Raw genomic sequence first — 26,833 nt, 5'->3', positions numbered from 1 at the left:
AATCAGTTCAATATTTTTCAAAGGCTCAACACATACACAATTAAAATGCCCTGCATTCTTCAACACTTCATGCAGCTCCTGTCAGTAATGCTGAATTAAAACCTTAATTGATTGCCTAAACTTACAATCACTCAGTAGGTCAGTGAAGCACATGTGGAAAGAAATCCATTAACACTTCAGTTTAAAGATTCACTTTCACTGCAAGGCTAGCAAGTTCCCAGCATTTTGTTGAAGGACCAGGTCTTGAATTCAATGTTCCTCCAATTGCTAGTGGTAACCCTTCCTACAAGTGATCTCATCTTCAAAGACAAAAACTATGCAAAACTCAGAATTCCACCATCTTAAAGACATCAATATTTCTTCATTAATGATAGTGAGATTTGAACTGCAATTCCAGGAATACCCAAGCCTCCATCACTATTTCTAGAATATCAAATGCAATTGTCCATACACATTGGCAATGGAAATATTCTTCAATTTCCTTTCTTATAATGTCATCTAACTAAAACATTGAGAGACTTAAAACAAGAAAACAATAAAACTGAGGTATAAATTAGGTTTTTAAACCTCAACCTCTTCAGTAGGACATAGCCTTGGGCAGGGAAGATTCTACAACTTTATCTCATTGACCCAATCTACTGCCTGCAGATTCCATTATAAAAGGCTTGTTCTGTGACTTTCAGCTTCAAAGCCACATCCAAAAATGACAATCCATGACACAGGACCCATTTTCTAAAATGTTTCAGTATCCACTCATGGTCATAATTATCAATTTTATGACCATGTGACCAGTATTTTAACAAAACCCCAAATTTACCACCTACAAAGGGTTGGGTGTATACTGGAAAGACTACACACTCACATTTATTCAGATTTAATTAGACTTTTATTAATGCTTAAAAACAATTATTTTCAAATCAGACAAATTTTATTGAGGATAAATGCACCAAGATTGGATTTAAATGATAGTTCATCTTTAAACCATTTTAAATTGTGAATAAAAATTATTTATATCAATTGTACACAAGACTGTATCAATTTCAGCTCATCGAAAGAAACAAGAACGAGCAGGCTCACGCCAACACAAAAACTCATAGAAAGCAAAACAGTTTGAAGAGACAGAAGCAATTCTAAGTGTAACAGCAACTTTTTCAAAACTTCAGCAAAGGAGAGTTCACATCCACATTTTCTTTGTCCACTGGACTCAACAAAATCAGTGGGGAGCTGAAATCTATAAGCTGAAATAGAAAGTTTTAAACATTGAGTAAAGTCAAAGCAAATCCAGATACAGTCTTCAGAGAATCCTAACGTACAGGAGCTCATTTACACCATTCTGCTCACAGACAAGATATCCCCATCTCCATTTACTCTTCAAATTAGGTCCCTTCAAATTGTGGCCTTCTAATATTCTATAGCAATTCCTGTATTCACCAGCCAGGGAGCTACTTTATTGCAAGTTTTAACTCTTATATGTGGAAAAATAATCCCATTTCCCTGAGTGTTAGCTTTGTCAAATAATTAGTTTATCCAGAATATGTGTATCACTAGGAAGGCCATTAACTGTTCATCCTAATTGCCTTTGAGGTGGTGGTGAGAGCTTCTCCTTGAATAGCTACAATCTGTCTCATCTTGTTCTTCCCACTATGCTGTGTAGAAGTTCTGGGATTCATGCCAGTGACGATGAAGGAGCAGCAAGTTTCCGCTGCCTGGATACTGTGCCACTCTAGTGACACCTGCAGGTGGAAAGTATCCCCATGAGTTCAGAGTCTCCATCCTTGTCATTGGTGTCTGGAGTCTGGACATAACTTATTTTGTTTATTTGAAATACAGCACATCCTTCTGGCCCAACGAGCCCACAGTGCTCAATTGACCAATTAACTTACTAATCCACAAGTATTTGGAATGTGGGAGTAAATCAGAGCACCTGGAAGAAACCCACTCAGTCACAGGGAGGATATACAAAAGGATACCAGCCAAATCGTCAACCATTTACTACTTTCCATAAATGCTGTCTGACCTGCTGAGTTCCTCCAGCGTTTTGTGTGTTCCTTACAGACTGACATAGAATTGAACCTGGTTTGCTTGTGTTTTAATAGTTATGCCAATGGCTATGCTACCCTGTCACCCAACATAAATGCAGAATGTTCTGTAGTTTACATACTGCAAGCACAATATAATGGCAATTGTAATATTAAGGGTGGTGGGAAGCATACCAATTAACTCCTTTATTTACCTACCTGACAGAAAAGAGTTTTAACCCATTTGTTTCAAAAAGGTACATGTTAGAGAAATGTATACAATATACATCCTGAAATGCTTTTTCTTCGCAACCATCCACGAAAATAGAATGCCCCCAAAGAATGAAATACAGTTAAATGCCAGAACCCCAAAGTCCCCCCAGATCCCCTCCCTCCCACAGCAGCAACAATCCCCCTCCCCCACCAGCAAAAATATAGCATCAGTACCCACCACCGAACACTCAAGCATGCAGCAAAGCAACAGCAAAGACACAGACTTGCAGTACTCCAAAGACTACTCATTCACCTGGTATTCAACATACCACAGGCTCTCTCTAATAAGGGAGAAAGAGGCATCTCCGTTTCACAGCGAGAGGGGAGACATAACAAACGTCTCGTCTACTCATCCTCGACTGAACCATCTGATTCAATTACAGCTATTCCAAGGTCACCACTTAACCTTGAGACCTCTTCTCCAAGATCATGACAAAGGTCTGGAGACCAAAGCTATATTGAATACTTCCAAGAACTAACCAGTACTGTAATTTTTAAAGGTCAGCAGAGCCAATTATTTTTATATTATGCTCCCCCCCCCCCAACTTAGAGGTAAAATGTTCATCTGAACTTGCTTGTTACTTTCCAAGATCTGTTAATAATTTCCCTTCAATTCTTCAGCTAAAAGAGCGACTTAAATTGTACTGCCACCCAAGCAATCCTGCTCTTGAAAGACTGCTGGTGGACATCTATTGCTTTCATGGACATCAATGTTTGTGAAAAGTTTAGAATACAGGTGAGTTAGAAACATTGAAAATGACTCTTGAAGTGGGGCATTCCACTTTTTTTGATGTGTTGCCTTTTGCAACTATTCCAATGCTCATTGTCAACCAGTTGTCTTCTTTAATACCCAATCCATTCCTTCCTTTTGTATTGTCAAAACTGTTTGACTGATAATTTGCACAATATTAAAAAAAGAAAATAGGAAGATCAAAGAAAAAATAGAACAAGGAATAAAGCTCGCTAGAAATAGGAATAGGAGACGGCAGATGAATTAAACAGGCATTTAGATCAGTCTTCATTTAAAGATCCCATAAATTACTTTCAAATCAGGAATTGGAATGTAAGGCAAAACTCAGGAAAATGGTTTGGAGCAAATGATTGGAGCCATAGATTAATAAATCTTTGGGTCCTAATGAAGTTCACCACATGATTTTAAAGGCTGGCAAAATTATGTTAAACCATGCATTTTAATTTTCTAAAATTCTGTGGATTTATGGAAGGTCCCCTTAGACCAGAGGTTCCCAACCTGGGGTCCATGGACCCCTTAGTTCAGTGTAAGGGTCCATGGTATAATAAAGTTAGGAACCCCTGCTTTAGACTTGACAAATTACATCTACTATTTTCTAAAGGGAAGGAAATGCATTAAGAAAACCAAGGCCAGGTATCTGAACATCTCACATATACATTTTTATAGACATTATTGCAGGGAATATAGAAAAAAAATGAAGTAATCAGGCAAAGTTAACACAATTTTGCAGAGGGGAAAAAAGGCAAGGATTGTGAAGAATTTCAAAAACATGCATCAAGAGATTTTTGATAATGATGGATTGGAATATAGAATTGTTGACTTTTCTTGTCATTTAACATCATTTTTTTTGTATTTTCATATAATCACTTCTATAAGATTTAGTGAATTTTCCATCAATTGAGCTGCAGTTGCCTCTTTCTGGAAATTGTTTCAGTGGCAGGTATCATTATTTGAATCAAGCCATCTTACTGGTCAACTGTTATCTATAGAATTCTCTGCTATCGGTAGCCTCGTACAAGAACACTACACTGCTTTTAGTCTCGCTCTTTTCCTTCCCTCTTGCCATGCTTCTTCCTCTTGTAACACTTAATAAAATGATCGTAAGCAACAAGTTCTATATCATTCTTAACTTCCAGAGAACCTTTGGATTGCAAGACCATCAGGATCCAACAGCTATGTTACTAGTCCAAAGGCAATATACAAACATACATTTTGATATTTCTATTGGGGGAATTGGAAATATTTCAACCCTCACCCAAATCTTTTACTGTAATTACACTGTTTCCCCCCCATAAAAATACTTAAGCTACAACCTCTCACTATTTTCAGGTTTTTAGTAAATAACCTATTTGTTGCTGTCCTAAATGCCCGTGACGTAACACAGTAGGTAGGTAAACAAGTAAATTCTTTTTCTGCACTAAACAAATAGATCCAATCCTGAATCCTTCAATTTTAAGAGAAATTAGAATATTATTCAAATTTCATCAACTCAAATGAGTGTTTAATAGAACTGAACTAAAAGCATATTGTATAGAATTGTGTTGCTTATACTTAGAAGTCTATGGACGAGTATTGGGCACACTAAATGACAAACCTGCAACAATTCATACAAGATAGAACAAAAATAACTTACTGGTTCAAGAACTTTAACTGGTACAATTCTTTTCTGATCAGGAGTGTTGGAGAGATCAATTAGCAGACGATCTTCAATTGGCCTAATTTTTGTATTAATTTCTACTAGAAGATTCTAAAGTGAGAAAATAACAACACAGATGAAAATAAAACATGAAAATGCTCTACTTGATGAATTATTTCAATAGGCCTGGTAAGTAATTGCAGATTGTTCAATTTACCAAGAATAAAAAAATAGAATTGTTTAAAAAGGGCTATTAAAAGTATTCTGCTTTTTTAAAATCTTTGTTGTTAAAACTGGATTACAAACTGTTGTTGCAGTTAATATGTATAACTACCTCTTTCCCTGGAATTTCAAATACATGTTCCTTGGCTTTGTCTTTGCATGTGGTCTGTGATTTATCAGGGGAGAAATTCAGAATGCCAGGAACCAGAGAAGCAGACATCTCATCTCCAGAGGAATTAGGTGAACAGAGGACCTCGGGCTTCTCAGGTGTTTTTTGTTTACTTCTGGAAGAGGAAAAAAAATATTGACAAGTTAAAAAAATGTCCAAATATTCTAAATTTCCAGTATTACCATATTTACAAATGTTCAGTTGGAGGATATATCCATGTCCAGTTAATCACTATCAATGCTTTTCTCAATGAACAAAGCAGAGGCAGAATCTCAAACTTCTCAGAGTTCATGTATTTTAAATGCATTATAAAACAACAGATATGGCTTAGTGCCCAGAGAAATACTTGGTAGTAAAAGGCATGACCAATCTAGAGGAACTAAAACATAAAATAGAATTCTTCCCTTTACTAACATCAACATTTTTACATAATATTTTCTACCAAGGTTTGATATTCATCAAACTGAACAAAAATCCATAGGCATTTTTAAATTTTAAAAGAATTTTTAAAAAGGCAACTATCCTCCACATGGCCTAAGCATTACAATTTCTATTTTACTTTACTCACCTTTCCAAAACTCTACCATTGGCAGACATGCTACGATTTCGCTTAGACGTGACTTGCCGAGATAACGACCCAAGCCTTGGTTGCGTGCGAGGAGTGAATGCTGGAATACTTGACAACCGACGACTCTGTGGTGTGGGTAAACCAGATAATGGCCTTGTGCCAGGAGTCATTGAAACTCTTCTCTTTGGAACGTTAGGCGTTTGCAGCATTCCTCTAGCCAGAGTTTTATTTGGAGTACCAGCTGCTATGCCTCTGAAAAAGATTCAACATGAAATGAGCAGGCTATAAACTAAAAAGGAACCATCTTAATGCAAACTTTAATATCTGTTGGCACCTTAGAAACATGGCAAACATTTCTATATCCTCAATTAAAGGGGCAAAACTGAACAAAAAAAAATCATTTAAAAGTGATTGCAGTTTTTCTTTTGAAGTCGCATTTGTAAAATTGCAGCCACAGAACATTTCTTGGACTTGGTTAGACTTGGTTTCTATAATTCAGTTGACAGTCTAATGGAATGTTCCTTCAAATATATAGATAGAGACAAAGCTATAATTGATGCATTGGCTACAAATGGGTAGGCTGTAGAGTGCAAAAGATAAGGGGCTACAGGTTAACATCTGCAAGAATGTAGTGACATGCAACAGGCTCAGAGAATGAGCACCGGGGTGGGGGGTAGTGGGGGTTTGAAATGAAGTGAAGCAGTCAAAAAATTATTCTTGGTTGCCTCTAATTCCAACTAAATTGAAAAGTGAACTAAAAACAAAGCAAGAATACATAGCTATACTCTCCGCTTCTACAATACCCCAACCCACGTGGCAAATTATCCCTACTAAATGCACAAGACAATATACAATACAGACAGAAAAAAGATACATGGCTCCTTTAAAACTACTCAGATTGCCTTAGAGTGCAGAACTCATGAGCAAGGAAATATAATTGCAGCAAAGAATATCAAAATAAATGAAGGCTTTCAAAATAAAAAAAAGGGGATATTGGTGAATCCAAAACCAATTAAATCAGCAAATGAAATAATGGGAAAGTGGCATTTTTGTGTGGCATTGAAGCTAGGCATCAATGAAAGGAGAAAGGCACCAGACAGGTAGTAGTATGTTGAATTATTTCATTGTGGAACTGATGTAAAAGGAATGCAAAAAGGTTTAAACTACATTCAAACAGAGGAAAGCAAATCAGGTAGGTGTTCCAGAATAGTGAGGCATTGCCATGAGAACATGCAAAACAAAAAAGGGAATGGGACCTACCAACAGTTTATTAGAGTAGCGATGCAGGAAGATGGATTTTGATTCAACCCCGCCCCTCAAAATGCTTGGAACAAAAAGCAACTCATCTAGGAATGAACACCTGACAGGACACACGTGCAGATTCAAGTGCTGAAGCAGATGTAGAGCAGTGAATGCCTTCAGGAGACATCATACTTTCCAATATAATCATTCATCAATGTCAAAGTGAAAAAGTAAAAGATCCTCTGATGGAGATAACAGCATAGGGTACAGACCCCATTGCTGAAACAGCTCTGGGTATAATCTGACATCAAATTCCAGTATAAGAAACACAATTGAATAAATGCACCTTTGAGATCCACATTTTTATCTAATCACTGTAGATGTTAAGGGGCATAATGCAACAGTCAAATCTCATATTGCCATGTGAAAAGTTTGGGTTATTTTGACGGGGCAAGGTCACAGCCATAGATTTGAACGGCAGCAATACAGACTGGCAAGGCAGAGATTGGAAGTGAATCAATAGCTTCTCAATGTATTTTGAGAAGCTTAAGGGTGATTTTACAATGTCAATTTAATACTCAACTAATACAAAAGCTAAAGCCAAAACTAAATGAGGTCAGAGGGCCTGTCCCCACACTGTGCATCTCTAATAACCATCGTGGCAGCATCAGAAGAATGGACATGGGCAATTTCCAGTCAGGTGCTCTGGTATCAATTTATCTCTAGCATTGTTCATTTAAGCATCTGTCCCCAAACCAGGTCACAGGAGGGAGGAGAAGCCCAACCCTATTCCAGACACACAAATAAAACAAACTAAAGTGGCTTGATTGCTATGTGGAACTTGTGTTACAAGAGCACTAATATTCATTGTGGAAAAACAAGCCTGAGCTTGGGTGCAAAGCCACATGTTGTTTTACCAATGGCAGTGTAATGACTGACTGACTTTTAGAAAAAATTTTTTAACACACAACATTCACGAATCTTTAATCTGAATAACATGCTTGCATTAGCAGCCTACCGTTAATACAACAGGATGCAATTACCTTTCAAATTCATGGCACACTGATGTCTTCTTCAGTTCAGTTATTTTTGATCTTGTTCCAGGTGATGGTACTTGGAGATCAAATTTTTAAAATGTAAAAATGTTGGTTTAGCTCAAGTGAATAACACTTCTGAAAACTTTTTTTAAAGATTCCAGAATACACAAAGATCTTTCTAAATTTAATTATACAAAAGCCAACATCCACAAGTTTTAAAATATGCAAATTTTCTTAATTCTGCATACCACCGAGTTGTACCAAAATAGATTTCCTTTGAGGTCCATTTTCCCATGAAAAAGATCTCAAATCTGATAGTACAGATCTACTTTCGCCTCTTTTGATTGCCCATTGTAATATGCAAGTACAAAATTCTTAAGCCTTCAATCAGAAAGCACAAGCTGCAGCATTCAGATGCAAATCAAATACTAATCAAGCAAAAAAGTCTATTCTAGCAAGTTCAAAAGAGTAAGACGAGAGATCATTCTTCTCATTTCATTCCCACCATTTGAATTTTTCACTCAATCATTTGTATTTCCAACAGTGCACAATGTCAAAGCAGTGACATCTACTTGTGATGCCCAAATATTCAATACAGTTGAGAATGAAAAAGCAGGCACAAAGGTACACAAGAGCCGATTAATAAGCTAGCAAGATGTAACTATTTCAGACAATAGTTTATATTTACCACTGGACTTCTGCAGGGGCTGTGGAAACGGCTTGGCCTTTGAGCATTGATCTTGTCCAGGCACATTTCCAGCTTTGCTTGATTTTACTGGTACATCAGACTTCTTACTAGCTGTTGAGCCAATTCTCTGCAAGCTTTCTCTACAAGGTACAGTCTGTGTTGCTGGCCCTTGCCGATTCACTTTTCCAGGCGTGGAGAGTTTAGAAATACTTGGTGGTTTTATTAATTTGGTGCTTTGAGCACCGGTTGCACATGTAGAATTCGAAAGCTTGCTTTTTGGTACAGCAATTCTGCTGGTTTTTGGGGCTGGTAGTTTTGATGTTTTCAAGGGCAAGTTTAGAGATAATGCTGCAAAAGAAAATGCAAGAGCAGTATTTTAAACCTAGAAATAACTACTTATTTTGCAGAAAAGCAATTAACTACTGTAGATGCAATATAGACAGAAAATACTGCAAACACTCAGAGTTGGCAGCATCTGCACAAAGAGAAACATTAACATTTCAGGAACAGCAGTTTTTTTTAGAACTGATGGAACCAGAGGTCCATGAGCCGGTAATCAGAATCAGAGGTGGAGAGGGTCAGTAACTTTAAATTTCTGGGAGTCACCATCTCAGAAAACCTGTCCTGACCAATCATATAATTGCAAATAAAGCACAACAGTACCTCTACTTTCTCAGGAGTCTGTGGAAATTTTCCACATGTTGTCAAAAAAGCTTGGCAAACTTCTGTAGATGCATAGTGGAAAGTGCTGACTGGCTGCCCTCACTATGGCCTGGTATGAGAACACCAGTGCCTTTGAGTGGAAAATACTACAAAAGGTAGTGGATTTGGTCCAGTACCACACGGGTAAAACCCTCCCAACCATTGAGCACATCTACATGAAATGCTGCCGTAGAAAAGCAGAATTCAAAGATCCTCACTTCCCAGGCCATGATCTTTTCTCACTACTGCCATAAGGTAGAAGGTACAAATTTCTCAGGACTTGCATCACCAGGTTCAAGAATAGTTACTACCCCTCAACAATCAGGCTCTTGAACAAAAGGGGACAATTACAGTCATTTAAGGACTCATTGTTATTTCATGCTAGTTATTTATTGCTATTTTATATCTGCATTTGCACAGTTCCTGATGGTTACAGTTACTGTTCTATAGATTTGCCAAGTATGCCTGTGAAAAATCTCAGGGTTATATGTGGTAATATGCATGTAGAAGAAGAAGAAATTGCCTTTCTTACGAGAGAACATAGGCCATCAACTTTTGCTGTTGATGTTTTTGTAGCAGGCAATTTCTTTTTACGAGGTCAAGTTGTTAGCTCGACGCTCAACCCAGCATAAATGGAAAGCGTGCACGGGAGCTGGCTGTATTTGAACTCGGGACCTTCTGCCCCAAAGTCCAGCACCGATGCCACTACACCACCAGCCAGCCAATATGCATGTACTCTAATAATAAATTTTACTCTGAACTTCTGAAATGCAAAGCATTCAACCACAATGCTGGTACAGAAAATGACAAAGTTTGATATGTAGCTATCAGAACCATTACAAAACAAGAAAATAATCCAACAGTTAAGTTTGTTTCCTTGTTTACAAATATTGAAATGCAAATAAATGGGTCCTCTTGTTGGGAGAAGATGTTCCCTCAACACCATTTCTCATAGGCAGTAATTGGTAAGCAATTCACTACCAGGAGAGCACCAGGGAGTAGGTACTTGCAACAGGTTCTGGGACTATACAAGGCTTGAGAGCAAGTACTTAACATTGTTTTATTGGCCCCAAAAAATTTAAAACTGCCGAACAGTTAGACAATAGACAAGGCACAAAACAAATGTCTTTGTTCTTACCATGTGGTGAGAAAAGTGAAAGGTGACATTTGAGTGATTATTATTGTGACCACTATTTTTGAACTGGTTTTCTGAACTAATTATTGGTAGACTAAAGTAATCAAAAGTGGACATAATGAAGACTCCACCAGTGATCCTCTAAATAGAAATAATTTCCCACAGAAGTTATTTATGGAACACTTAAACAATGTAGAATTAACAAAAGTTATAAGAATAACCCAAATTATGACTTGAACTGGCTGTAACTGACTAGAAATAGCCTAATTCAGAAAAACAAAAAGGAATGACATCCATTTGGGAGATGAGCAATGAGGTCATGATACCTGTAGCCTTGGGTCAGTCAATGAAAGATTGACATAAGCCAGCTGGATCCATCATAACAAATGAAACTGAAGTATAACAGAATAGAAATAAAGAGGAAAAAGAATAAAAATGAAAGGTTAGAAGTGAGAGCTCAGGAAACAAACTATTGCAAGGGAGGGCCCCAATCCAGGGACAAGGAGAATATGAATCAATAGTCTGCCCAACAGAAGATTCCCCATTTCAGTGCTACAAGCTGACGAAGTTGTACAGAAGGAACAAGAGAATTCAGCGACCCTTAACTGACCCAAGTCAATTATAATTCTGAATTCTGTGGTCATTTACCTAACCCAAAGTAAATGTATTACCAAGGTACATGAATTGCAACCCTGAGATACATTTTCTTGCAGGCATACTTAGTAAATCCAAGAAACATAATAGAATCAATGAAAAACTGCACCCATGAGGACAGTCTCTGTGCAAATACAAAAGCAAAAAGAAATAATAATAAATAAGCAATAAATATCATGAACATTGAGTGTCACTGAAAGTGAGTCCATAGCTTGCGAGAACAGTTTACTGATGGGGCAAGTGATTCAAGAGCCTAATGGGTGAGGGGTAATAACTGTTCCTGAGCCTGGCAATGAGAGCCCCGAGTCTCATGTACCTTCTTCCTGAAGGCAGCAGCTTGTGGGGTGGGGGTCCTTGATGATGGATGCTGCTTCGCTGTGACAGTGTTCTATGTAGATGTGCTCAGTGGCGGAGAGGGCTGTGTTGTACTAGGACGAATTCACTTCATTTTGTAGAATTTTCCAAGCCACAATGCAACCAGTCAATACCACACATCTTTATAAGCTTGTCAAGTTTTAGATGACACACCTATTCTTAACGAACTAAGAAAGTAGAGGCACTGCCATGCTTTCTTCGTAACTGCACTTGTGTACTGGGTTCAGGACAAATCCTCTGAAATGAGGACACCAAAGAATTTAGTTGCTGATCCTCTTAAATCCCCAATGTAGATTGGCTCGTGGACATCTGGTTTCCTACTCATGAAGTCAAGAATCAGCTCCTCGGTCTTGCTGACACCGAGTAAGAGGTTGTTGTTGTGGTACCACTCAGCCAGATGTTTAATCTCCCTCCAATATGCCGATTCATCACCAGTTTTGATTCGGCCTACAACAATGCTGTCATCAGCAAACTGAAATATGGTACCAGGGATGAGCTTAGTCATAAGTGTAAAGCAAGAAGAGCATTGGACTAAGCATACAGCTTTGTGGTACACCTGTGCTGATGGAGATTGTGGAGGAGATGTTGTTGCTAATCCTAACTGACTGTGGTCTAAAAGTGAAGAAACCAAGGATCCTATTGCACAATGAGGTATTGAAGCCTGGGTCTTGAAAGTTATTTATTAGTTCTGAGGTGATGGGGAGATGCTGAAAGCCCATCACCACCAGGACCAAATGTCATCTCTGAAACATCTTTCCTGTAGCTAACCAGCTTCTCAACAAAACTCACTCAAGTGTAATACCTCTATAGTCCCTGCACAACATCCATCAAATGTTCTTTCCTGATCTCTGTTCGGTTGATAATTGTTTAGTCTGTTCGCATTTGTTTGATTATTGACATTTACGCATGTGACAGCTCTGCTAATTGTTGATTGCTCATGGCTGTTTGCACTGTTGTCCTGTAAATTGTTAGCTGTTTGTGTTGTTAGTTATGGCATTGTCCTGTGTTTTATGCTTGGTACCAAACCCATAATCAATTCTGGCATGTTTCACATACTGGCAATAAAGTGATTTTGATTCTGAATGCCAAGCTGTATTCAATAATGGTCATCCTAATGAATGCATTTGCTTTAAAGATGCCCCAGGGTTGAGTGAAGAACCAATGAAATGCCATCTACTGTTGACTTGCTGTGACGGTAGGCAAATTGATGTGGATCCAAGTCACTTCTCAGGCAAGAATTGATGCGTTTCATCACCAGCCTCTCAAAAGTACTTCAGTGGAAGTGTGTGTCACTGTATCTGTACAATTAAATCCTGCTTGAAGCAGGTGGGTACCTCAGGCTGCTAAAGCAAGAGCTTACAGATATCAGTGAACCTTCCAAGGTGAACAATCAGACAGGAGTATCAAAAGCAGCATTGTTCTACATGGCTTGCACCCCATCTTGTGCAGCTGGATCCTAGACTCCTCATCGGATCACTGACAGATGGCAAGGATGAGCTCCCTCACCCCGCCCCTCAACACAGGTGTCCCCAGGCTTGTGTTCCGAGTCCTCTTCTCTACTGCCTTTACACAGACAACTGTACTGCCACACACAGCTCCAATCTGCTGAACAAATTCGCAGATGACACAACTTTGATCAGCCTCATTTCTAGCAGTGATGAGACAGCCTATAGATGAGAGGTTGACACCCTGACACAGTGATGCCAGGATTACAACCCCTCCCTCAACGTCCAAAACACAAAAGAGCTGATTGTGGATTACAGGAGGAACAGAAACAGGCTCGCCCTGATCAACATCAATGGGTCTGCAGTTGAGAGGGTGAATAGTTTCAAGTTCCCCGGTATACATGTCACCGATAATCTCACCTGGACTGTAGCAGAACAGCTTCTCTTCCACCTCAGGCGACTGAAGTTTGGCATGGGCCTCCCCCAAATCCTCAAGACCTCCTACAGGGGCACCATTAGTGTACTGACTGGCTGTATTACTGCCTGGTATGGGAACTGCACCAACCTTAATTGCTGGGCACTGCAGAGAGTGGCATGGACAGCACAGCACATCTGTGGATGTGAACTTCCCTCCATTGAAGATATTTATAGCAGCAGGTGCAGAAAGGTCTAGAAGATCATCAGGGACACCAGTCATCCCAACCATAAACTGTATCAGCTGCCTCCACCTGGCAAATGCTACCACAGCATTAAAGCCCTTTCTACAAGCCATTAGACTTTTAAAATTACATGTCTGTACATTGCAATGGAGTTATAATGCAAAGAATTTTACTCCCTCACATTATAGGATGGATGCAAGATTTTAAATAAATTCTAAATTCTAGCAATAAGTGGAGTACCAGTTCATCTCAATGAAGAAAATCACAGTAATGATTTTCACAATTTGCCATTATTAATCTGTACCAAGTTACCAATATTCGTTTGGACATGGAGTGGCAAATAGATATTTTAAGGCATTGATTTCCAGGAGACAAAATAGAAGCATGGGTATAACCTGTGCTTAAAGATTCATCATTATTACTATGCCGTGATTTGAGAGATTGGAACAAGAAAGCTTCCTCCTTTTTCAATAGTTTTAGCCTCCATTAGTAAAATTCAGAAGTTTACTCAAACAATTAAATGTTATTAAAATCCTAACTCAAGTTTTAGTACACTAGATTCTTATTATCCATTAACCCATATACTTGCGAAGTCAACCATCTACTTCAAGCGTTTGGCCAAAATATAGCACACTGCACCACAATTGTATCTGTCAAATCTAATTTGCCAAGAGACGGATTGCATTTGATGTCTTGTGCTGTGAGTGGTCAGAGCATGTGAGGATCAGGTGAGTGACTGGGGTTTGGAATGTGTGTCAGGAATTTTTTTTTTTAAATGAGATACAGTGCAGAATAGACTTCTCCAGCCCCTCGAGCCATGCCACTGAGAAACCCCTGATTTAACCCAATATCATCACCAGAAATTTACAATGACCAGTTAGCCTACCAACAGGTAGGTCTTTGGACTGTGGGAGGAAACCTACGCGGTCACACGTAGAACTTGCAAACTCCTTGCAGGCAGTGCCGGGATTGTGCTAATCACTACACCACTGTGCTACGAGTAGGTTTGCTGCAAGATTGCTTATGTTTGTTATGACAAGTGAAATTTACATTGAAATTGTTATATCCTTGGAGGAATTGACTGTTGAAGGTCAACATAACCACAGTTCTGTTGCCAGGCGCACCAGTGGTATCGGAGTTTCTTTTTACCTGTGGAAAGCTGTGTCCCTAACCCTAGCCAAAAATAAAAATTAAAAAACCAGCAATTCCTTTCCCTGCAGCAAAGAGACCCTACAAAGGCTTTAGTTTTAAAATCAAGGCAGAACATCAAAAATGCAACTTTTCGTTATCAGTCTTTATAGTGACAATTGGAAGAAAACCTCAATGCAATAGCTTACTCATCCTCACCCTTGTACACAATTTTAGATTCCTGTGCTTCAACAAAATGACACAGTGAAGCAGAAGTAATATTAAATTAATTTGAGAAACTAACAGGGAGAGATTGCATAGCAGAAGTTTAAGGGAAAAACACTAACTTGTAAAATTGAAAATTTAACTTACATCGGCCAACAGATGGGGAAGTGCGAAGACTGGAATGGATACTGGATGCAGATGATGAAATACGATTGAGAGGCTTTCCTACTGAAGGAGCATCGCTCTTCCTCATGGAACCTGAAGCTTTGGACTCGGGTGGTTTAGGTGGACAGATCTGCAATAAAAATATAATTTTACTTGCCTCAGATACATGCATTACAAAAGGTTTTCTCAAACTACTCTTTCCACTGAGCTGCCTGATCTTCAGCAACTAACAATCGGTAGGGGTGAGGGGGGTAGGGTAGGGAGAATAATTAGTAACCTATTCCAAAGAACTCCACTGTGCTTGTCTTCAATATCTTCCCAGCTGTATAGACCTCAGAAGCAGCTCAACCGAAGTGTACATCATTGCTGTGCAACATTGAAAATATCACACTTGCTAATAAAGGCTGACTAAGCCAAACAGTGCAATTGCACAATTTCAATGTCATTCTGACAGTGTGGGTTTGCATATCATACGGGTCTGACAGGCAGATTTAAAAGTCTATTGCATAAAAAGAGCCCCTTTAACAGCTTAAAGGCACAAATAAAAGTTCTGAGTCATTGACATCTGGGACTACACTTCTGCCATTACTGGAAATAGCATTCAGGTTGCTAGAGGACTCGTGTTTTCAAGAGCAAGGAGGAATGTTCTGAAGCACTTTTCCAGTGATCTACAATGGAGGAAATCCCAGGTTATCCAGTTAACTAAAAGTAGGAGAAATCTCACTGGTAGAAGGTTCATCAATAATCTAAGCAGTATTAGCTGCTCATTGATGCCTGTAATTAAGCTCCAAGCATCAAAGTCTTCATCCACGTGGTGGACCGATCAACCCAATTCGAGAGGCTGGATAAACATGACAATCCTTAACCAACATTATCAGAGCAGCTTGCTGCTGTGCTCTGTCAAAAGCTGAAGTCAATGGGCATTAAATGGAAAACAATCTAGTGGTTGGAGTCATACCTTGCACATAGAAAACAGATATAATTGTCAGATTTTCTCTGTACCTCCCTCTGGAATTGGATCCTTTACTTTCTAACCAGAAGACCACAATCTGTGCAGATTGGTCTAATATCTCCTCCTTGCTGACGATCAACACTGGCACACCTCAGGGGTGTGTGCTTAGCCCACTGCTCTACTCTCTCTACACCCATGACTGTGTGGCTAGGCATAGCTCAAATGCCATGTACGCAGCAGCCGATGATACAACCACTGTTGGACTTCACAAACGGTAGAATGAGGGAATATGAAACAATCTTCAGAGGAATCAGAAGTGGATAGAGTGAGTAATTTCTAGTTCCTGAGGATCTAACCTGCTCCCAACATATCGATGCAGCTACAAAGCCTGCAAGACCGTGACTAGATTCCATTATGAGTTTGAGGAGATTAGGCCTGTCACTCTACAAGTGTACTGGAGAGCATTCTGACAGTTTGCATCACTGACTGATGGAGAGGGGGCTACCACACAGAGATTGAAAGAAGCTACAGAAAGTCTGCTCCATCATGGATATTGGCCTCTGTAGTATCAGCAACATCTTCAAGGAGGGGTGCCTCAGAAAGGCAGCATCCATTATTAAGAACCCCCACCACCCAGGGCATGCATCTTCTCATTGTTACTGTTAGGAAGGAGGCACAGAAGCCTGAAGACACACACTCAGCAAACCAGGAACAGCTTCTTCCCCTCTGCTGATTCCTACATGGGCACTGAATCCATGAACACTACCTCACTTTATTATTTGTTTTTGCACAATTTTTAATATACCCACACAGCAATTGATTTACTTCTTCCCCACATCATACATTTCGTTTTACTGCTGCTGCAAACATAACAAATTTCACCACGTATACCAGTGATATTAAACCTGATTCTGATTCATGCAGTGACCAGCCCCAAGCTTCTTCACCAACGACTACACTCTTATTCCAAATGTCAAAAGTGCAGAGCCCTGCTTATAATGTTTAATTCTATAAACAATTCCTCAGAAAAACCTAGACAACATTCAGAGCTGGCTCAATAAGTGACAAGTTGCACTTATGGGCATTGCTAGCAAGAAAGAACAACCATTCATTTTTGATATTCTAATCTAAAGCCTTTATCATCTCTGAGCCACCAGAGATGATATCATGGTTGGGACAAAGGTGGAGTTAGGTGAGGAGGTTACTCAAAAAAAAAGGCCAGAAAATCAGTTTAATCAACCAAGTGTGTAGTATGGCTACAAGAGTAGATCAGAAGCTTATTATACCAAGACCGCAAACACAACCACTCAAGACACACACATCGGGAACATGATTCTCCTCTTGCCTAGATGAGTGCAGTGTCAAAAACTCTACCAATCCATGTCAAAGCATCCAGCTTGACTAACAGTCCATCAGCCAAACATTCATTCCCTCTACATGGGAAGCAGGGGCCACAAACTCCTAACTACTTGTCCAGGCTGCACCAACTGAACCTCCCAATTTCACCATCTTTATCAAGGAGAGGATACCCCAGGTCCATGGGAACTGCTTCACTTGCACTTTCCCAATATTTGCCCTTCATTGTTGTAGGCCTAAATCCTGGACTACACTGTGCACTACTGAAATCCAACCATAATCAGGGATTTCTCACCCCACCCCAAACCACCACCACTAAGGCAACGCTTTCTTACTGCTGTTATTTGGAAGGTAGTACAGAAGCCTCAGGACTCACCACCAGGTTCAAGAACAGTAATCATCCCTCAACCATCAGGCTCTTAAACTAAAGCGGATAACTTTACTCGCCCCACCATGAACTGTTCCCACAAACTATAGACTCACTTTCAAGGACTCTGCATCTCGTGTTCCGAATACTTGCTTATTTATTATTCTTCTCCTCTGTATTTGCATAGTTTATCATCTTTTGCACATTGATTGTTTGTCTGCCCTGTTGGATGCAGTCTTTCATGATTCCATTATGTTTTTAGGATTTACTGAGTATGCCCACAAAAAACAACAACTAGTCTCAGGGTTGTGTAGGGTGACACATGTACTTTGATAATAAATTTAACTTCAAATAGCTTTACAGGAATAAGAAACAAGCTTATTTTTGGAGTTCATGCAGAACATATTTAATCCTGGGCCTTGCATTCCCATGCACTAAACCATTAAAGAAAACTCCTATTTTTAAGCTTTGCACCCAACCAACAGGTTAACTGTAAATAATAAACATTTTATAGAAAAGTTTGAAAAATTAATACTTCTAAATATGGCTTACTTTTTCTGATGTCATGGGTTTTGTTGGTTCATTTATTGATGGTCGATCTTTTGGAGATTCCTTGAGATTTGTGGTCTCGGTACAAGCAGTAATCTCTTGATTGTTTAAGGAAGAATCAAGAGAGCTTTGTAGGGGCTGCACAAAACAGCGAGTTGCTTGAACAGCAGCTTTCTTCGGTGATTTTACGGGAATGCCAAGAGAAGCCTGTGAATTGTCCTCCTGCTTGTTCCGAATTGCAGGCAGATGAGACTTCAGTGGAGTATTTTGAATGATAGAGGTCATTTTTCTTGGAGAACATGAGCTGGCAATACCCTTTAGAAGGGTTAAGTTTAACTTTGATTCCTCTATAAATTGTTCCACTGCTTTATCGTGAATAATTTCACTTCCCATCGCTTCAGATTTCTCCTTTGCATGATTTTCATAATGTTGTGCTAACAAGTTGGCTTCTCTAAAAACCTCAATAAATTTGTCAGTGTTCAGAGGACTCCAGTTCAAAGTTTCTGTCTGCTGTAAACTTTTCTCTTGCTTGCAATTTAAGTCAATGCCAGCAGCAATACATTTTTCTGTGTGTCCAACTGGTCCAAGAAAAACTTCATCATCCTCATCACTTTTTCCACTAGGAATTAAAAAAAAGACAATTTAGTACTGTAAAGCTATTATCTGTGCCTAGTGCCTTCTGCTTGAAACACAAAAGTTAAACTTCCTCATAAATGTTGTTTAGGTGCAACTTGAGCAGTTATCTTGTCTGTCAGGAAACTATTCTCAAGGTTGTACATAGTATACATACTTTGATAATAAATGTTCACTCATTATGTGCTATGTTCATATGACAAGGGCAATAATGATCTTTCCATGACCATGATTGTTCTTGGCAAATTTTTCTACACAAGTGGTTTACTACTGCCTTCTTCTAGACAGTGTCTTTACATGATGGGTGATTCCAGCCATTATACTCTTCAGAGATTGTCTGCCTGGGATCAGTAGTTGCATAACTAGAACTTGTAATGTGCACCAGCTGCTCATATGACCATCTACCACTTGCTCCCATGGCTTCATGTGACCCTGATTGATTTATGGGATGGGGAGGGGCTAAGCAGGTGCTACACCTTGCCGCAGGATGACCTGCAGGCTAGCAGAGGGAAGGAGCACCTTACACCTCCTTTAGTAGAAATGCATTGCCGCCCCACAACCCAGATAATAAATGCACTTTGAACTTTGACTTTTGAACTTTAACTCTATTCTGCTTCTCCAGACCACGTCCCAGCTGCTAACCTATTCTTGAACTAGATGTCAGGTGTGGCACAGAATAACTTCTGTCCAATCTCTCCAATTCTTATTTCTATGAAGTGCTAAAGAGCTCCATTCTAATTCTGTGCTTAGCACATAGAACATAGAAATCTACAGCATATTACAGGCTCTTCAGCCCACAATGTTGTGCCAGCCATGTAACCGACTCTAGAAACTGCCTTGGATCCTCTCTTCCTTTATCTGTAAGTAAACTAACTGATAGTTTAATAGTTAAACATGTTCTGAGGATCTGGATACAATTTAGAAAGCACTTTGGTTTATTGAGATTTTCCCTTTCAAGTCCCATTTATTTTTTAAAAAAAAATTTTTTTTTTAAACCCTCCATGACTGATTTAGTTTTTAAAGAATGGGACAAGTTGGGTATTAAATGTTTTTGGGATCTGTTTGTTGGGGGAAACCTTTTTTCATTTGAGCAATTGTCAGCTAAATATAGCTTACCCAAAACTCACTTTTTTAGATACTTACAAATCAGACTTTTTAAGATCTCAATTATGTACATTTCCCATAAGCTCAGATAAGAACTTAGTAGACAGTTTTTAGTTTGACACATTTTCATAATGGTTCAATATCTAATATTTATGGTATGTTACTGGAGATGAGGAATATTCCTCTAGACAAAATTAAGAATCTCTGGGAACAAGATTTACAGACATCAATATCCAAATTACTCCAAATTCAGCCTTACCAATGCCAAAATAAAAAAAGAGTACAGAGAAGATTTACTAGAATGTTACCTGGGTTTCAGCTTCATTAATTCATATGTTTTGGACTTGTCAGAATCTTAAAAAATATTGGGAGGAAGTTTTTCCAACCTTTTTCCTTACTTTTTAAAGTCAGTTTTAAGCCTAACACTCTGATGGCCCTATTCAGTATTGTTGCAGGACAAGGTATTAAGCTGAAGGCAACTGATTAACATATTTTGGCCTTTAGCTCTCTTATAGCTAGGAGGACACTTTTGTTTAATTGGAAAGATGTTTTTCCTCCTACTCATGCTCAATGGTTATGCAACTTTATGTTATATTTAGATTTAGAGAAGATTCGTTGTTCAATTTCTGAATTTCATCAAGACTTTCAAACATTGTGGGGACCTTTTCTGAATTATTTTCAAAACTTTTGATTTGTTGTTTAAACTCAGATGTTGACTATTATTAATTTTTATTATATGAGAAGGTAATTTACCTTCTTTTCTCCTTAATAAACAGCTTCGGTCTTGGTAAGGGTTAGATTCTTTATTTTGGGATAAATTAGTATATTTCAATATAACTATTGATTAACTTACATTAATACGGGGTAATGAGATTGTTATTAAGAATAGATATGTCACTGATAGTTTTTAAAAAAAAATCTTTTGACCTTTCATATACACTTTCTTATACTCTGTATTCTTCAATGTAGACACTAATAAAAAACATTGGAAAGATAAGAAAGTGCCTAGGATTTCACAAGCGTATAGACCCCTATTTTTCTAAGCTCCATTGGGTCTTTAAGAGCCTCTTAAAAGACCCTATTGTATCCGCCTCAACCACCATTGCTGGCAGTGCACTCCAAGTACCCATTATTCTGTATGAAAAGTTTACCCCTGACATCCCCTCGGTACCCATTTCCAAGCACCTCAAAACTATGCCCCCTCATGTTAGCCAATTCAGCCCTGGGAACAAGCTTCTGACTATCCACACAATCAATACTTCTCACATACCTATCAGAGCACCTCTCATCCTCCATCACTCCAAGGAGAAAAGGCCAAGCTCACTCAACCTATTCTCATAAGGTATGCCCTCCAATCCAGGCAACATTCTTGTAAATCTTCTCTGCACTCTCTCCATAGTATCCACATGCTTCCTGTAGTGAGGGGACCAGAACTGAACACAGTACTCCAAGTGGGGTCTGACCAAGGTCTTATAAAGCCATAACATTACCTCACAGCTCTTGAACTCAGTCCCACAGTTGATGAATGCCAACACGCCATACACCTTCTTAACACTGTCAACCTGTGCAGCAGCTTTGAGTATCCTATGGACCCAGACCCCAAGATCTCTCAGATCTTCCACACTGCCAAAGAGTCTTACCATTATATTCTGTCTTCAAATTTGACCTACCAAAATGAACCACATCACACTTATTTGGGTTGAACTCCATCTGCCACTTCTCAGCCCAGTTCTGTATCCAGTTGAAATCCCGCTGTAACCTTTGACAACCCTCCAGACTATCCACAACACCACCCAACCTTTGTGGCATCAGCAAACTTACTCACCCACCCTTCTACTTCTTCATTTCTGGATCCACAAAGCAAGGTCTTCATGGATCCCATGCCTCCTTACTTTCTGAAGGAGCCTTGCATGGGGAAACTTATCAAATGCCTTACTGAAATCCATATACACTACATCCACTGCTCTACCTTCATCAATGTGTTTTGTTACATCCTCAAAGAATCCAATCAGGCTCGTAAGGCATGACCTGCCCTTGATAAAGCCATGCTGGACTATACTTAATCAGATTATGTCTTGCCAAATGCTCATAAATTCAATAGTTGAAACACCAATACTTGAAATAAATTAATCCATAATTTATTGCATTTCAAAATAAAGCTAGAAATGATACTAAATATGTACAGCAATTCTTTGGCATCTTCAAGTACTCCAGGAAGATTAGGTACAGGTCATGTACCCTGGTAGGAAATCAGGGAAGAACACAATTCTATTTTTAAGTAGTAAGCCACTAGGTATCAGCAAAAAAAAAAAACAAGCAAACTTACCTCTCCCCCATATCCAATGGCATCTTAACTTGCGGCAGTTCAGAACTAACAAGTATCAACACAAATTTTGCTAGGTTCTAATTTAGCCCCACGTTCCAATCCAAACAGTCTTCCCTTAAGGCACATTCAGATGAGAATTTTCCCTAAAAAAAGACCATTTAGATTGGAGGTTTGGGTTGATGTTGCTAACCTCAGAGTATTCACATAATTTAAATGGATTATTTTGACATTTTGTACACTGGCAGGCAAAGAAGTGAGCCCAATATTTTTTTTTAATTGTAGGTTCTTCTGAAAGAAAATCAAGTTGGCCTACTGAACTTGGCAAATTATTTTCTTCCCAGAAAAGTATCAAAGTTTTGTGATTTCCCGAAAGGAAGACAGACTTAAATACTGTGAAATGGCAAAATAGACTACAGCAGATGTGGGTTATCTGAAATGCAAATATTGCATTTGAGTTTAGTCTCTGTTCACAACCATTATAATTTATCACCAAAACTACTCCCCACCTGAGAACCGCTCAGGAATCACTAAATAGAGCACAATCTTCACCTGCAGTTATATGGAATCTTATCAAGCTTTTTGGAATAAGATAGTCACCATCTTTTTTGTTTGCTTCTACCAAGGCAGACAAAGAAAATGAAAAAAACATTACCTTGCGGGAGATAACAGAACGTCAAAGTCAGAATTCTCCTCAGACAAAAGATTGAAGTCTGAAAATACAAGTTACATTCTGAAGTCATTAAACAATTAAAAGACAAACAGATAGGAACTACAACTTTGAGTTTCCAAAGTAAATCAGTGTCAAATCACAACATAAATCACCAGTAGAAAGCAATATTTATCACTAATTGTTTAAATTAACATGTACAGACAAGGAGTCAGCCATAAAGCCTCAAAGCAAACCATTTTCTTTCCGGCAATCTCTTGACACTCAAAATCAAGAATATCTTGATTTTTTAAAATCTTTTAAAAAAAAAAAAATCACATAATCTGAGAGCCTGTTCTATACTCACTAACCAGTTTCCAGTTTTCCTAACTAATGATAATAGAAGGCCTTTCAGATCCATGTTGCGTCCCAGGGCAGCCAACGAATTACTCTCATACCTCCTCTACTTAATCCATTGTTGCAGTGCAAATTATTTTCTATCATTCATGCCTAACTCTTGATTTCTCTTGCCATTTAACTACATTTATAAAGTTATCCACAACTCCTACCATAGATTTCTTATTTTTCCATATAATTAACTTAATAAAGCAGTTTTAGGTTCATATCCCAGGTTAATAGCCTTAAAAAAAACCACAAATTCCCATTTTATACAATTAAGTTCCTATCCAAGGAGATTAGGCATACTTCCTCCCCCACCCCACCTTACACCACCCTTGACTTGCATCAAGAACAGAAGATAGTCAATGGCAAATTACATTTATATAGCACCTTACCACAGCAAAATACGTATCCCATTAAGTTCAAAATCTGGACAAAAAAAATCAGATCTAACAAAAGAACAATGCTGCTTGATCACAATTCTCCCTTCATTTACCCAAACCAATAAGACAAATTTTTTATTCCTGTTACATATTGGTGATGATCAAGTCCATGGGGTTCTCCAGAAATTCATTTTAGAATATTAGTGTGGTGTGTAACTACCATTTATTCCCTGACAATTAGCTATCGCATCTGTCAGAAAGCCAAATCTTTAACCAGAGTGGTGAATATGTAGAATTTGTTGCCACAGACAGCTGTGGAGGCTAAGTCTTTAAGGCAGAAGTTGATAGATTCTTGATTAGTCAGTGCATGAAGGGATATGTGGAAAAGGTAGGATATTGGAGCTGAGAGGGAAAATGAATTGGGCCAAATGATCTAATTCTGTTCCTTATATCTTATGATTAAATCAGTTGCATTTTTCCCCTTCTTAAAAACTAGTCACATTAATCAGACAACTCCCCAGCAGCCAACAAATTTCCTTGAACAGATTAATTTGTCTAATTTTCCTTAAACTATGGAATCCATTAGACTGCATCTATATTCCCTTTGATTCCAGCCAGCATCTGACTCACAATTAACAATACTGGGAGTACAGAGGTAACAAAATATATTCTACAGACTGCTCTTTCACATCTTTTGTTCCTTGTACCTGGAAATCACTGGAACTTTTGTATTATGAATGATGAGTTTCTTGCTGTCGTACTTTACCTCTACAATCACCCCAACCACCATTTCCTACAGATTTTTAGAAACATTAATCATGGTGGAAAGGTAATGGACTTTCACATATTTGTATACTCTACACTTGGAAATAATAACTATGTGGATGACTAGTTAAACCAGCTGACGAAACTGCACACAATAAACCAGCTTTCTGTCAAGATTGCCCTGGTGTTTTTCAAATGTTAACGTGGAAGAATGCACCCAACACCTCACACAAGGTTGGCTATTCCATACCAGATTAGTACAGATTGTAATGTAAATAAACCCCATAGCCTTCATGACCAATCAATGGACTCAGATCACTGGACCAAGCAAGCCTGGTTCAGTTTCATACTTCTGACTTATTTACTTTCATACTTGCTTAACACCAAGTCCTCCAAGAGGACCAAAACCTTGCATTGAGTTGGAGGCTTGCATGCCTCAGTGACCCAGAGATCTAGGTTGGCTGGAGTCGGGACTTTATGCTTTGGCTGGCTCACCCTTGCCAAACAGGTCAAAGGGTAGAAAACAGACTAAGAGTGGTCCTCTGTGTCCTCCAGCTTCAGGGATTCAACTCAGGGCTAACAACCCTGACTGATTTTTTAAAAATCCAATTGTTGCAGAAACAGCAATGAAGAATCCATCTACATCTGAATGCGGTAGTATTCCTGAGTCTCCACCCAGGATTTGCAGGACTGACAGTAATGAAAATGAAGAGGAAGCTACTGTCAATGAAGCGCTGAACACTGCCAGAGACGGAGGACTCTGGCATTGCTGCCCTAAGTTAGTTAACACCAAGTACAAACCAACAGTTAACACAATAAATGTAAACAAATTTGATTACCATTCTCGCTTGGACAATCCATTTCTTGTATTGTCGATCTCTGCAGCTGGTGAAAACTGAGGTATGAAATTTCAAACAAAAAATATAAATGAACAGTAATAGTGTGTTTTGGGATATTCCAGTGCTCACTTTTCAAAGACACACACATTTCATTTTTACTTTCATAAGTTATTTTGTGTCAAGTTTGTATTGTGCTTTACACGCTGATCTGGAGAAACATTGTCTCATCTGACAGTATTGTATACAGTTAAATAATAATAAACTTGACTTGAGGTTTCTGATAAGATTTAGGGTCAAATTTCCTCAAATCAGAGACACACATTTTCCACAGCAAATGGAGCAAAACAAAATACAGCTATTGGCTATACTGTAATGTAAACAAGTACACATTGCTAACAAATAAGTATTAAAAACAATTATATCAGTTAAAGCCAAAATATACTGAAGGTATATTTAACAAGTTAAAGCTCAATTTTAATTTTATGCTACAGTATTAAAATAATGTACCAGAAAATTTAAAGCCTAAATAGAAGCACACTAAGAATTTTTCTCTTTTGGCACTACTTATTTAATATACTATTGGAATTTATGTTTTATTATGTATTTCATGCGCTGCCGGCAAAATAACAAATTTCACATTTGCCGGTGATATTAAACCCGACTCCGATGCTTGATTTTTTCAGAATCTCCACAACACCAGCTGCGGATCCCTTTGCCACTCCGATCATGTTTGTTTAAACTAATACAATTTTGATTTCAAGAGTCAATTTCCTTTTCTGGTTTGTTTTTAAGCCTCCTCCTCTCCACTCCCCCCCCCCCCCCTACTCCCGCCCACCCATCATTTTCGACTCATTTAAAAGAGATTTCCAACCCACGTCAGGTTAATATCAGAACATTATCTTATTTGCCTTGACGATGAGGTGCAAACAAGGAGCAATGACGACATGTAATCTTTCATTAACAATGAGATATTACGATAAAAGTGCAATTCCCACCCTTTTACATTAGCCTAGTGCTGAACAACCGCACACGCAAGAAAAACTCGATTCTCCTCCAGATTAACGCACTGTTTTAACCTAGTCTTTCTAAACACCTGGGTCGTGCCCAAGGAGAGTATTGTAAACTGCAGCGCAGAACCATCCATCCTGGGTGACCGCCGGCCTGAGATGGAGATAGACAGCGGCTGCCTGCCTTATAGCAGGGGCTACGGCCTTACCGTAAGGCAGCCTCAGACTTGAGGTACAGTCTCTGCTCTTTCCCCCCCTTCTACAACTAACATCTAATCACTCTTACTTACGGCCGCTCAATCCCAAGGTTCACCCACCGCACAAACTACCTCCGCGATGCTTCTAACGCCACGATTTTAAATTCAGTCACAGGACAAAATTGCCTGTCTTTGATTGGCGAGTTTGAACTAAGCCG

The 26,833-nt window shown here is 38.8% G+C and overlaps 1 protein-coding gene across 2 annotated transcripts; it reads right to left on the bottom strand.

Annotated features, from left to right (window-relative positions):
- Positions 1–863: 863 nt before the first annotated feature.
- Positions 864–26,833, bottom strand: LOC140738683 (G2 and S phase-expressed protein 1-like). Of its 2 annotated transcripts, none has more exons than XM_073066344.1 (11): positions 26,709–26,833; positions 25,412–25,467; positions 23,032–23,089; positions 18,320–18,935; positions 15,075–15,222; positions 8,607–8,952; positions 7,923–8,003; positions 5,638–5,889; positions 5,013–5,184; positions 4,676–4,789; positions 864–1,238 (listed from the first exon to the last, which is right to left on the bottom strand). In XM_073066344.1, exons 2-11 carry the CDS (start codon positions 25,431–25,433, stop codon positions 1,152–1,154), a joined length of 1,896 nt encoding a protein of 631 aa, XP_072922445.1. In that variant the 5' UTR covers positions 25,434–25,467; positions 26,709–26,833; the 3' UTR covers positions 864–1,151. The 2 variants fall into 2 exon arrangements, with proteins under 2 accessions (XP_072922445.1, XP_072922444.1); XM_073066343.1 differs by lacking the exon at positions 26,709–26,833 and adding an exon at positions 26,505–26,583 and having other exon boundaries at positions 7,923–7,992; positions 8,605–8,952.

Source organism: Hemitrygon akajei, chromosome 14 (genome assembly GCF_048418815.1).
Source record: "Hemitrygon akajei chromosome 14, sHemAka1.3, whole genome shotgun sequence".
NCBI lineage: Eukaryota > Metazoa > Chordata > Chondrichthyes > Myliobatiformes > Dasyatidae > Hemitrygon > Hemitrygon akajei.
This window is presented reverse-complemented; position numbering and strand designations above follow the sequence as displayed.

What these genes read in the sequence shown, in the direction of transcription:
- LOC140738683 (XM_073066343.1), bottom strand. Translation starts at nt 26,551, where the DNA reads ATGGTTCTGCGCTGCAGTTTACAATACTCTCCTTGGGCACGACCCAG. An exon ending in TCTCCTTGGGCACGACCCAG is followed by an intron (nt 25,468 to 26,504) that starts GTGTTTAGAAAG and finishes TTCATACCTCAG; the next exon opens with TTTTCACCAGCTGCAGAGAT. An exon ending in AACCCATGACATCAGAAAAA is followed by an intron (nt 15,223 to 18,319) that starts GTAAGCCATATT and finishes TTTTTATTGCAG; the next exon opens with ATCTGTCCACCTAAACCACC.